This window comes from Phyllosticta capitalensis (genome assembly GCF_038381095.1).
Source record: "Phyllosticta capitalensis strain CBS 128856 chromosome Unknown BKA78scaffold_1, whole genome shotgun sequence".
Lineage (NCBI taxonomy): Eukaryota > Fungi > Ascomycota > Dothideomycetes > Botryosphaeriales > Phyllostictaceae > Phyllosticta > Phyllosticta capitalensis.
The window spans coordinates 298,939-311,067 of NW_027117439.1; the positions used below are offsets into that span (position 1 = coordinate 298,939).

General features: G+C 56.0%; 3 protein-coding genes across 3 annotated transcripts; 2 read left to right on the forward strand and 1 right to left on the reverse strand.

Annotated features, from left to right (window-relative positions):
* Nucleotides 1–987: 987 nt before the first annotated feature.
* BKA78DRAFT_245085 (uncharacterized protein) lies at nucleotides 988–2,975 on the reverse strand (the record flags this gene model as incomplete). Its single annotated transcript, XM_066884093.1, has 3 exons — nucleotides 988–2,345; nucleotides 2,395–2,698; nucleotides 2,745–2,975. 3 exons carry the CDS (start codon nucleotides 2,973–2,975, stop codon nucleotides 988–990), a joined length of 1,893 nt encoding a protein of 630 aa, XP_066748737.1.
* A 982-nt stretch (nucleotides 2,976–3,957) lies between these two features.
* Nucleotides 3,958–4,772, forward strand: BKA78DRAFT_301121 (uncharacterized protein). The gene has a single exon (XM_066887329.1). The coding sequence runs from the start codon at nucleotides 3,975–3,977 to the stop codon at nucleotides 4,212–4,214; it is 240 nt and encodes a 79-aa protein (XP_066748738.1). The 5' UTR covers nucleotides 3,958–3,974; the 3' UTR covers nucleotides 4,215–4,772.
* A 3,239-nt stretch (nucleotides 4,773–8,011) lies between these two features.
* Nucleotides 8,012–9,036, forward strand: BKA78DRAFT_301124 (uncharacterized protein). The gene has a single exon (XM_066887330.1). The coding sequence runs from the start codon at nucleotides 8,432–8,434 to the stop codon at nucleotides 8,687–8,689; it is 258 nt and encodes an 85-aa protein (XP_066748739.1). The 5' UTR covers nucleotides 8,012–8,431; the 3' UTR covers nucleotides 8,690–9,036.
* The last annotated feature ends 3,093 nt before the right edge of the window (nucleotides 9,037–12,129 follow it).

Below are 12,129 nucleotides of genomic sequence, written 5' to 3' on the forward strand. Positions count from 1 at the left end.
TGCCTGTCCTTGTGAGCGCGGGAGGGAAGAATGGGAATCGCTTGTTGAGCCGGCGGGTTGGTGGCTTGGTTTTTTGGCTGGTGTAGTCAAGATTGTCGGCGGCGGGATGTTCTTGGTTCTTGTCCCGGTGTCGGTCTGGGAGGACGTTGCTCGGCGGTGGGATGACGACGATCAGCGGTCGGGGTTGCGGTGGCTCGTGTGTCAGACCATGGTGCCGTCGACGCTCAAGTTGTTGCAGAGACGGTTGTCAGACACACTTTGGCTGCGTAAATGCGTCGTGTTGGAGGTATTTTTCAAACGCAAAATCGACAAGGTGGAAAGAATACTCAAATGTCGCAACGACATTTTTGACTGACGAGATGACCAGGAGCACTCACTGCGCACTCAGCTCGTGGCCAGCGTGTGCCATGACATTTCCGCACGAGGCCTTGGTAAAACGGCCGGCGCACTGCACCGCGTCTGAGATGAAGTGCAGACGGTAGCGGTGGTGGGTCTGGGCAGTTGCTCCGCCCTCTGGACTCTGGGCGCGCCCACGCCTCCAAGCAAACCGTCCCAGATTGGCAGGTCGCCGTCCGGCGGAGTCTTGGCGTTTTGGTCACAATCAATGCGCTGCGAGACTGTTCAAGCGTCGGGCTAATATTTCATGTACCTGCTCATTTTGATATATCCGCGAAGAAGCGAAAAAAAGAAGCCAAGCTCCCTCGACGAGCTCACTCGTCCGTAAGAGGGGTTACGCTAATTCCCTTTCCATCCTTTGGTCGTGGCGCCTGAGTGTACTCCTTCGAAAAAACGTACAAATGAAAAAGCAGTCGCGAAAGCAAGCAACTGCGCCTGTCAAGAACGATGGTCTCTGGCCGTGGCTCAGAGCGTGCACTGCACACCTAGTCTGCTTGCTGTGACGAAAGAAAGTAGCTCCGCAAGCCAGTGATCCGCCCATGTCCAATGATAATACAATGTTCGGTGAAAAGCAACGAAAAGGAAAAAGACTTAGTCTTCTTGCACCGCTCGCAAGACGGGATAGAGACTGCGCTCGTCCTCTGACATGGCACTGCTCGTCGCCTTGTCTTCTGTCGGTTGCTCTTCTTTCAGCTCGCTTGGTGGAAGAGATGCTTCACCCTCACCGTCCTCGTACTCGCCGCCCTCGAGCTTGGCCTTGATGAAGGCGCGTAGCTCCTCAATCATGCGAATGTTCTGCACCCAGTTCTCGTCACCATCAGCAGTGTCGGAAGAGTGGTGCTCCGAATCCTCCGACTGCTCGCCTGGTGAACGAAGCGACGGGTCAACCGGAGTAGGCGACTGAATAGTAAGCTTGGTAACATCCTTGCGAAGGGAGTCACGGTCAGCGGAGTTGCGCCGGGAGGCGTTGGGTGTCGAGTCATTGTCCGAAATGTCCATGGCCTCCGAGTCGCGCGCGGGACGAGCCTTTTGCAACTGGTTACCCGACCACCTCCGGCGGCTGTCCGAGTCGAAAGGTGCGAGGTTGGGGGCGTTGCTGGTGGCGGGGTAGCTACCAGCAATATCGGACATGGCGCTAACTGAAGGGAGTGTGGGGTACATGGAGATGTTGTTGTTGCGGATAGCGGGCGACACGGTGTGGCCGGAGTGAACCGAACTTGGCGACTGTCCTGATGTGTACGACACGACGGAGGAAGCTGGTGTCAGCGCGGGCGTCTCGGTTTGCGATGTCGACAGCGGTGCAAGAGTGGTAGCGTGCGCCGACTGCGGCTGAACTCCATGTGTACCAGGAGGCGAGTTGGAAGACCGGTAGTTGAAGCCAGAGTGGATGTAGTGAGCACCGGGCTGGCCAACACCAGCGGCCGCGGCCTGCTTCGGGTTCTCGTAAACCGTGTTCTGCAGCTGCTCAAGAACCTGGTCGATTTCGACGAGGTCGCTCTTGGTGCGCAAATTGGGAATAGGCAACGAGTAGTGGTGGGATGGCGCCGGGCCGTGTCCAGTGGGCGACACCATGGCTGGCTGGGATTGAAAGTCGGAGCCACCATATCCTGCCATGCTCGTGAGGAGAGGAATCTGGCCTTGAATGCCCATGAGTCGGTGACCGACGTCATAGTAGGTGGTGGGATCGATTTCGCGACGCTTGACGCTGCCAAAGAACTCGTTCAGCGCGTTCAGCGCGTCGACGGCCCGCTTCCGGACCTCGTAGTCGTTGGTCATCTGCTGCTGGGGGTTGACGGCGTAATAGACGGGACCGTAAGCAGAATTGGCCGGTGCCCCGCTGTAAAAGCCGCCGCCAGCTCCGGCGTTGGGGTGGCCGTACGAAGTGCCTCCCATGCCATCCTGGTAAAAACCACTTGCTGCTCCAGCGAGAGCCTGCAAGTCAGCAACATCTGCGGACATGTTAACGCGATGAAATGGCAAGGGTGGGAAGGGACGTACTCTTGCCAACGCCAGCAGCGAAACCGCCTCCAGGACCGCCATGAGGGTGGCCGCGGCTAGGCTCGGGAGAGCGCAGGAGAACTGAGTCGTCGGCGTGCGTCTTGACGTGCTTCTTCAAATCCTGGGGACGCTTGAATGCCTTGTTGCAGGTGGGGCACTTGTGAGGCTTCAAAGGCACGTGAACGCGGACATGGGAGGTAATGTGGTCCCTCTTCATGGTCTGCGTACGGCAGCTACCCCATTGGCAGACGAGGTTGAGGTTGTTGGTGCTCTTGCGGCCTACATGACGGTCGCAAACGTGGTTCTTCGAGGATTAGCTGGTGCAGTTGAATCAAGTCGCGAATACATACGTAGAGGTTCTCAGCAGACGACTGGCGCTCGCCGCAGTTTGCCCACTGGCAGACGAGAGAATCCGAGTCGCCCGGAGTCGGCGGCTGCGCAGGTTGGGCGGCAGCCTGGGCGGCGACCTGGTGAGATTGCTGAGCCTGTTGAGCTTGCTGCTGGACATGTTGTTGAGTTGCGGTTTGCTGTGCGGGTTGCGCAGTCTGCGCGGCCGCTGGATTCTCAGCGACAGCCGACATGGACATGGTAGCCAAGATTTCTATCGCAGGCGAGGTCTTGGCGGCGAGGTGATCGGTGGAACGGTGGAGGACAAGAAGAGAACAAGCAAAGGGTATTGTTGAGCGACGCTTGAGGGCAGCGACGAGGGAGCAATATGAGAAAAGGCAGGCGTGAAGCGTGCGAGCTGGCTGTGTGAGGGCTGCGAGCGACGGAGGAGGGGAGCGCGGGCGTTTTGAGGATTTCTGGGCAGAGTCTTGTGCTTCAGGCGGGGAGGACTTGGTCCGCTGCGTCTCGGCAAAGGTCTGGGACAGCACGAGGGAGTTATAGAGGGCACCCGTCAGCCGGCTAATTAGTCTTAGTCCATACACAGCCCCCCTTCTCACCAGCCCATGCAGCTTGGCGCTTGGCTCCCCGATCGCTCACCACCACCACATCACCGTCGACTCTTGTCCCGAAACGCCCAGCCTGCTCCCCATCTTGGCAGCCCCAAGCGGAGACGGCGCAATTACTTGGCCGCTGAGCCCTCGAAGCGGAGACAGTCCAGCGCACTTGGCCGCGCATGCGCATCCATCGTCGACAAGAGAGCGTCTCTTAACCTCCATCCATCGCCACCATCGCTGTAACCTGCCGGGTCTGCCCTGCCATCAATCTGTCTGCTACCTGACTACTACCGCACCGCTACCGCCGCATGCACCTTTGTCCTTTCCATTGCCCCGGAATGCGGAACCCGCCCTCTCCAAACGTCCTTCTCTCCCTCCAGTCCCGGTGCAGGGGATGTCCTGCGTTTGTTTTTTCTCTTCCGGCACGCGCAAAATGCCCTGCGACTTAGTTTTGCGGACAAAGCTTGTGCCCGTCTGACCGTCTGGTTCCGTCCCGGCACCACCACCTCCGGACAAGCTCGCCGTCCCCTTCCCTGCCCAAACCCGCCCTCGCCGAAGCTTGACTTTGCTCTTCATCGTTTCCCCAGCCTTTCTCACTGACGCGGCCTTTTGAGACCGTGGAAACACTTGCTCTGACAAATGCGACAAATGCGCCTCACCTTGCATTGCTCGTTACTGCCCGCTGTGCCCGCGCAATCTCGTCTCTGCCAGTCTAGCCCTCTGTCCATTATTATTCTCTTCCTGACGATGCCAAGTCCTTCTTCAGGGTCATGTCGATCAGTCGCACCTGTCTTGCCAAGCCCGTCCATGTCCAGACAAACAACGACTGAAAACTCCCATTATCAAGACCCCTTGCTTCAGCCTCAACGGCGTGAATAAATCGTCAGTCGCAGAAAACAACATTCCTTACCTACCTTACTCCCTACTGCCCTGCCGAAAACTGCCGGACCACCCATCCCAAGCCTCGTCCATGGGGCCAGCCCCTTGCGCTAGTCTGAGGAATTCCTCGCTCACCTCCTCTTTCTTCACGCTAGAGACCCTCATCTTGTTTTGTCCACTTGCGATCCACTTCCTCGTTCGATCATCCAGTGCGACATGGCGCTACGGCGGCTGTCCCCGCGCGCGGCACGGCCCTGGGTCTGAAGAAAGGGGAGACGTTTTCAAGCCTTTGCCATTGCTCTCCCCTGCCACTGCGCGTCTGCGCTTAGCACGTCTGTCTCCTATTCCCAGTCAGAGACAAGACATTATTCGTCACTGGAACAATGGTCTGAACGTGTCTCGCTCTTGGCTTCTTCACGCTCCGCCGTGGCTAAGACGGAACTCTTCACGGGCGACAGCGGTGGCAACGACAACGATCCGTAGACTTGCTGGCAAGTCACGCGATTCTCCTTGCTGCCTCCAAAAGCGAATGGCATTTGCGGTCCCTTTGTCAGAGCCGGCGGCCTGGGTCTTTGGTCTTTGTCCACCACGGCCACGGTGTTATGCAGATGGCGCAAGGGAGGTCAGGGGCTCTTCACCACCCTGGTCACTGAATCTTTGCACTACCACACCTACCAACTGCCGGATTCAGAAGGTATGGGCTTCTTGACAGGGACGGCGAAGACGGTGACACGCCGGTGATGCCACTTTTGCTTGACAGGAAGTGAATCAACTCATCCACCACAGCTCGAGCATCACTGTCAAGACACGCAGCGATTATAGACGCGCTTCTGAGCAGCCGCGCGCGGCCACCAAGTCTGAAGACTCGTCACTCAGACACTGCGTCTTTACTGTTTGAAGTGTGCAGAATCAGAATGCCCTCGGATCCAATCCAATCCCATCCCAGCCGCCCAGCCGCCCGCCCCGAAAGCAACAGCAACCAAGCACCGCACCATGACCAGATCCCCATCGAACCAATCGGTCCACGCATCACACATCACTGACTGATAACTGACCAACGCAGACAGACAGCGTCGCGCTACCGCTGGCGTCGAGTCAAACACTCCATGACGCAGTGGCGACCATACCTAGAGCTCCGTCGACGGACAGCCAGCGGCTGGATGGGTACTGACACTGACAGATGGACAGCCCGCCCGCACCCAGCGCACTGAGATTGGACAGCCAAACGCAGCCCAACCCACCACTCGACAACCCTTCATCTGCTTCTCCAGCCCCTCTCCATTTCCTGTAGTGACGAGTGACGCTGCTGAATGCCCACTCAGACACCTGCACCCACACGCATCTGTTTCAGGTCGCAGCCAGCCTGCGCCGAGTGGCCCGTCAGTCGCGCAAGCGCCCAAAAACAAACCTATCCAACTCATCACCACTGCTCAACATTACTCAGACACGTACAACAGTCTTGCAGCTCCGCGGACGGAGGGGGTTGGGTGCCGGGCTTAACAGGCATGACTGAGAAAGCGCCCGCCCACCCATCCGCCGCCCTCACACCAACTTGCTTTGCGACATCCAAACCAGCTCAATCAGTCCAGTCTGAGCCAACCGCGATGCTTGCACTGCTTACGCACACAGGCAGGCGGGGCAGTCGGCGGTGACGCCCGCGGAAAGGCTGGCTGGCTTGCACACGTCTGTCTTCGCCGCCATCCAGTCCATCCGGGGGGGGCTCTCTCTCTCGGCACTCTCGTCAACGGAGACGGCGGTCGTCAGTCGCCAAGCGTCTGCAAGCAGCGTAGGTTGCTCGCTCTCCATCCAGCGCCAATGCAGCGGAGCCGGAGCGGATAATGGGGGATGCCAATGTGCCAAATGCAGCCAGACGGGCGAAGCCTCATTGTACGCGTTGGCCTTTTCTCGGCGCCCAGCAACCCGCTACTTCCTGCGACTACTCTGATCCGTCTAGTAGGTGGATTTGGATTTGGCGACCCACCCACCACCTACCTAGTTACTTATCCGCCGCCGTTGCGTTGTTTTGCTTTCTCACCTCCGCGGTTTGCTACGTACGCATTTTTTGTTAGCAAAATCATGGACGCTAGGGACGACACTGTCGCGCACCATCCAACCAACCGACCTGACCTCAATCTAGGTAATCGTTTTCCTTTATTTTGGGGGAGTGTTTTTTTAGTTGACCGACGGCGTCATCGTGCATAACTGGAGCAAAACTCCTAGATTAGGGGATGGATCTAGGGCGGCGGGGGGAGTGTGGCGAGGCGGGTAAGCTTACTACTACCACGGCAGGTTTTGTAGGCCAGCAGCCAGGTAGGTACAGTAGTAGGAGGCACGCTCGTACTCCTTCGTATAAGGTGGTTTCCATGTTGCGCGTGATGGACTTGTGTGCCTACTTACTCAGCACAAGCAATTGCTTCTTACTTGTCAGTCGCTTGGCTGTTTACAGGACTTTTTAACAATCGCACTGTTGTTGATTTGGTCTCTTTCGACATCCCAACCTGCGTATCCCCCGAATCATCTAGAGGTTCTCACTAAACAGTCGCAGTAGCCATCCTACCGTATGTACCAACCGCACCGCGCCAGCAGGTGAGGCTGTGCTTAGCACTCTTCTCTCGCTCATGCAGGGCCCCATCATCTCTCTTCCGACTGAACCCAAGCCTTTCCAGAGTTTCCGCGCTGCGCCTTGGCGGTGCCGATGCGCTGCGTTGCTGCCATGCGACGCGTGCGCGTGCGCTGCGCGTGGCTAATTCTCCGTCTGCCTGCCTACCGTCCGTCTTTCTCCCTCTCTCTGCCTTGTTGCTTGAGATGACGGCATTCTTGGTAGCTTCCGTCGGTCGTCTGTCTGCCAAGCGGGATATTTGCACTCGCCTCACCCTACCTACCTGCTTCACCGCCACGCCGCGCCGCGCCGCCCGCTGCCCTACGCATGTGGGAGTATGTACGCATGCACGCATGCATGCCAACCTGATCGTTGATTGCGAGGCCAAGAGTCATTGCTTGTCTGTCATGTCTACTTGCTACCTAACCCTACAGCAAGCAAAGCATCTTTCTGTGCGATTTGTGGCATCAAGTCAGGCAGTCCCGCCGCAACACACCGCACCGCGCCGCGCCGTACCGGACCGGGCGAGCGAGCTCGCGTGCGCATATGCGCCCTGCCTATCTGCCGGCCAAGTGAGAGCGGGATATAGAAGCATGTCTTGACTCTTGGTGCGTGCAAATCGTATGCTAGCTGGCTGGTCAGTCCCATCTTGGTGCTGTGCTGCGGAAAGGTGGGGAGTAGGTATGTCGTTGCTGACGCAGCGGATGGTTTCTAGACGCAGACTCCAGCTGCGTCGCGTCTTGTCGATGCACTCGGCGCAGGAGTACTGGTCGAGATGACATTGTTGTTGTGCGAGATGGGCGGTATCCGTCAAAGTGTTGTCGACCATCGTACACGCGCAAATACACAGACACCTGCGATCCAACTCCAAACACTTTTTGGCTATTACTCGCCTTTCCCTCTCTCGTCTTGCGTCATCTCAGATCAGCCCGGTTGAAGGAAGGAGCGAGCTAGCACCGCCACACGCCGTTGCCGATTGCGATGCTGCACTGGCTGCTAGCTGCAGTTATAAGACCAGTGCGGTTGAAGTAAATCGAATGGAAAGGCTCCGAGTGGTTGAAGCAGGTGGATTTTGCGTGCGTGTTTAGTCTGGAGGCACTCTGCTTGTGCTCTTGCCTATCACTGTTTTCTCCGCATCTCTTCCTGCACGCGGCGGCAACGATGGCTTCGTTACTTGGCCGCGCCACACTGGCTTGCCATTTTTTCTGACGTTGCCGCTGGTTCTGCACTGCGCCACGGCCGTCTCTCTAAAACGAGTCTATGTCGCTCCAGGGTGCGCTTTCTTACTACGTCTCCTAAGGGCCCTGGCACTCTGAATTGACGTTGCCCACCACTCCGTCTATCCATTACCCACCCACACCATCTCGCCACATGCCACGCCCTCCGTTTTTCCACAAGGGACGTGCAACCAGGAGAGGAAGGTCGGTCGACCCCAAGACTAGCATGCCAATTCAGGGGAAGCCGTCTCTCGGCTGTGCTACCACCGCCGCCGCCGCCGAGCCGCAACACCAAAAGCCAAGGACACCCGTCGGAATGCTTGAGTGGAGAGGGAGAAAGGCCGAGAAGGCTTGAATGCACACACTTCGCCACAAAGACTGCCAAGCATACTTGGGAAGAAATGTCAACAAGTGATTTGGCGGCTTGTGGGACCGGACCGGACCTGCTGGTGAGGGGGGTGAGGATGCTGCTTTCCTCCTTTCTCCTTGTCTTTTGTCCCTCGAGCCGAGCGCTCTACTTATTTACTACTCTCTTGACGCCTTGTTGCGATTCCCAAACGTGGAGGTTCGTGACCTCGCACTGCTTATGGGTTGTTTTGTCGCCGATACTGACGTCTTGCCTTTGGGGTTCTTTCTTCTTGGCTCCAGCCTTTTTTTAGAGTCTCCTTCAAAGATTTGAACACTGGGAGGCCAACAGTCTTGAGCTTCATTGCTCAGTCATGTCGCGTATCTCCATTGGATGAGGTCGCTGCGACTTTTAATCAACGCGCGGCGGACGTATCCTAGAAAGGAGACAGAAAGGGTTTGAGCTTGACACGGAGCAGAGCGAGCGCAACAACACAGTACGGGCAAGGGGTCGACAGGTATCCCCAAGTCAGGTCGATTTTTGTGCTTTGCTGCAACCGAGTCCAGCACCGAGTGAGGTACAGAGAGAGCATCGGAGCTGAGAGAATCGCTTTGCTTTTATACTCGCAGACGAAGTCAGTGGGACCATGAGTGGCTGATACCAGAACACGTGGTTTCTGCGGATGACATGGCAGGGCACCGTAGGCCCAAGGTCGGTTCGCGTGCTGCTTTCCCCTGACTCAGGGGAAGATCGCGAGGTATAAAAGCCCGCACGCCTCACCCGTTTGATCAACTTCGGTTCTACAAGCAGATTTTGCGAAACCCAAATCCAACACGTGGATGTCAACCACGAACGACTGGTTTCCTGCATCAACAAGCCGCCGACTTCGTCAATTTCCATTTTTCTTTCCCCTTATCCGTGTTCTGATCCCAACAAACATGCCAGCGGTATCAGACAATGGTGTGGAGCATCACTTGCAAAGTGTGGATTGTGAGGCTTGACGGCAAGTCTATGCTCACTGAGGTGGCAGAAAGTCGCAAAAGGTGAGCGAAGTATTGGAAAGGCCCAACGGACAGACAGTACCTAGCGTTTCTCAACCACGTTTCGACGACTGGAAAGAATCCCAGTGTCTGTCTGACTGTTGCTCGAAGGAAAGACTTGCGAGGCGATGCAGCTTTAATACTCCGTTTCAAGGCGCATGTGCAAGCGAGCGCAATTGACTAAATTAAAAAACACGTGAGCTGATCAGAGCCAGTGGTACCACTTGTGGGCGTGTTTGCAGTCATCCGCGTGATACCCCCGAGTCAGGGGCAAGTGGGTATATAAAGTCGCAGTGACTTCACTTCTTTCGCTCCCAACCCACAGACGGAGCACGACACACCTCAGATCCTACGGATGAAGAGACTGGGTTTCTGGGCATCAATGCTTGGGAGTCACTCGCTTCTCTGCCTTCCGTTCATCGTCAACGACTCGCCGAAGCTGACAAATTTCAAACTTGCAAGAAAGTGGGCGCCTTTCCTCCTCACTGAACCTTGATGAAGATCTAGTGCCGGACATATTGTCGCCTTTCACCATCATTGCATCGAGCGAAAAGGGCAGGAACTCAATCAAGAAAGCAACCCCCGACTCTGTGTCCGGAAATCACAGACAATCCGGCCGGGAGCGGAGGCACAGAATATGTATGAATATTTGACCTGCTGCTGGGTAAGCAGTACTTCGTCACAATTGCGACGTACGTTTGCCTGCATGGCGACAGGCGTGTGGCTTTTCTGTCGGCAGAAAGTCTACAGCAGGGCGCGCTTTTATACCATTCAATCTACTCAAGAAGCACGTGGTACCTCTCTGGCATCAAGGGATAGGGGCGTGTGCACGATGACTCCCGGGGCTTCGCGTCTTCTCTCTGACTTAATCGCAGCAGGAGGGTATAAAATCTTTATCCTCTTGTTCCTCTCGACACTCTTTCTTTGGAAGCAGACATTGCTGAGGACATGACTTGATGTCATCAGGTACGGAGTCACAGTACTGCGGCCGCTGTTGAAATGACAAATCTGATGGAAAACTTTTCTTTTTGTTTCTGTCTGAGAAGTCTTGATTGAGGAGACTGGAGAAATTAAGATTTCACCGCGGCGATGCAAATCTCCATTATCTGGAATGGATGGTGACTGGCATTGCAGAATGCTGATTCTGCATCCACGGCTGCAGAAGACCAAAGAAGAGAAGTAGCGGGTGGTTACCAGGGAACCAGCCAAGCGCAGTAGGCACGACCCGATAGACAGCCAGTCTGCGAGCCGTGATGAGTTGTTTTCTCGCGTCTGTCTTTTCCTAGTGTCAGGAAAAGTTTGCGCGGCGTGGCGTGCTTTTATACTCGCAGACAGCGCCCCCTAAGCAGACGATTGCCCGCTCGAACAGGCAATAAGCCACGTGCAAAAGTCAGGCTCAGGGGTACCACGAGTGAAGTCAGCCAATCAGTTGTACCTTTCTCCTGACTTGGCCGGCGGCGGAAAGGTATAAAATCCGCTCACCTCGCGCCCGAAGGCTCTGCTTGTCAAGCAGAGTTGTCAATCTTGCATGGAGTGCGCAACGGTTTTTCTACTCGCGCTGAGATGCCGCTGTCGACACAATTCACTTTGAGGGTGCGTCCCGTGCATCGACTCAAGTCACTTGTTCTTTTGTTTCGCTTTGCTCCTGTCTGCCGTCTTGCAGAGAATGCTGTCCGGCGGCAAAGGGTTGACGTCGAGTAGCGATGAAAAGCTTCATTACCTGTTGCTGAAGGAGGCGATGTGGTGTGCACTGTGACCTCCAAGATTGGCATTTGGCAAAAGGGAGGACATGAGAAACAACTCCGGTAAGACCAAACAGACAAGTAATTCGATCATCGACATCAAAGAGCCCAGTGACTTTAATGTTGGCTTTTGAGAAGGTCTTCGCGGTCGTCAGTGAGATCAAGGGGCAGTCGCCTTGACCCGAGAAAGATTCTGCGCAGGGAGTCGCGTTTTATACCCATCACTCATAGCTCTTGCCCGAAAGATCAAGATAGAGCCCTAGCACATGCCAAAGATGCATCAGCCGACCTCTGGCATTCCGCGTGAGTCAGCATCTGGGCAAGCAGTCAGTATAAAACCCCCTCTGCTCACCTCACAAGCTTCTGTTCGACAAAGCAGAGTGTCCCGCCAGCCTTGAGAGCTGTTCGGGGGACAGGACACTGTTGCCCTTCATTTAATCGCGCGTTCATCGGCTGTCACTTTGAACGAGTCGAATCCATCGTTCTACTTCCTTTGTGGGGCTGTCGCTCTCCCCGTCGCTCCTTCTCTTGTCTTGTCCCAATCGTAGCACTGGCAGACCTACGCTTCCTCAGCACGCCTCATTAGCGCAGACCTTCAACGTCGAACCTCAACGAAGCGTCATCAAGCAACGGCGCCGCTTTTCTGCATCGCCGTACAGCGCAAACTCCAATGCTGCAGCACGTAAACCAGGAGAACACAAAAGGCAAACAGAGTAGACAGCGGCAAAGCAAAGACGCAAACAGCAGAGAAGTCTCATTGCTCTGTCGCCTTCAGAGGCAGGACAGTCAGGTCTTGGACTTCAGTCTTCAACAATTCCAAGACTATCGGACAGTTGCGCTGTATCGCTGAGGACTCCTGATGCGACTGATTTTATACCATTGACCGAGGGTCCATGCGCTGGACTGCTGATTGAGGCTAGGTAAGAGACAGGTGTAGGGGTCATGTGCGCGTGCGCATGATGCCCCCTGAG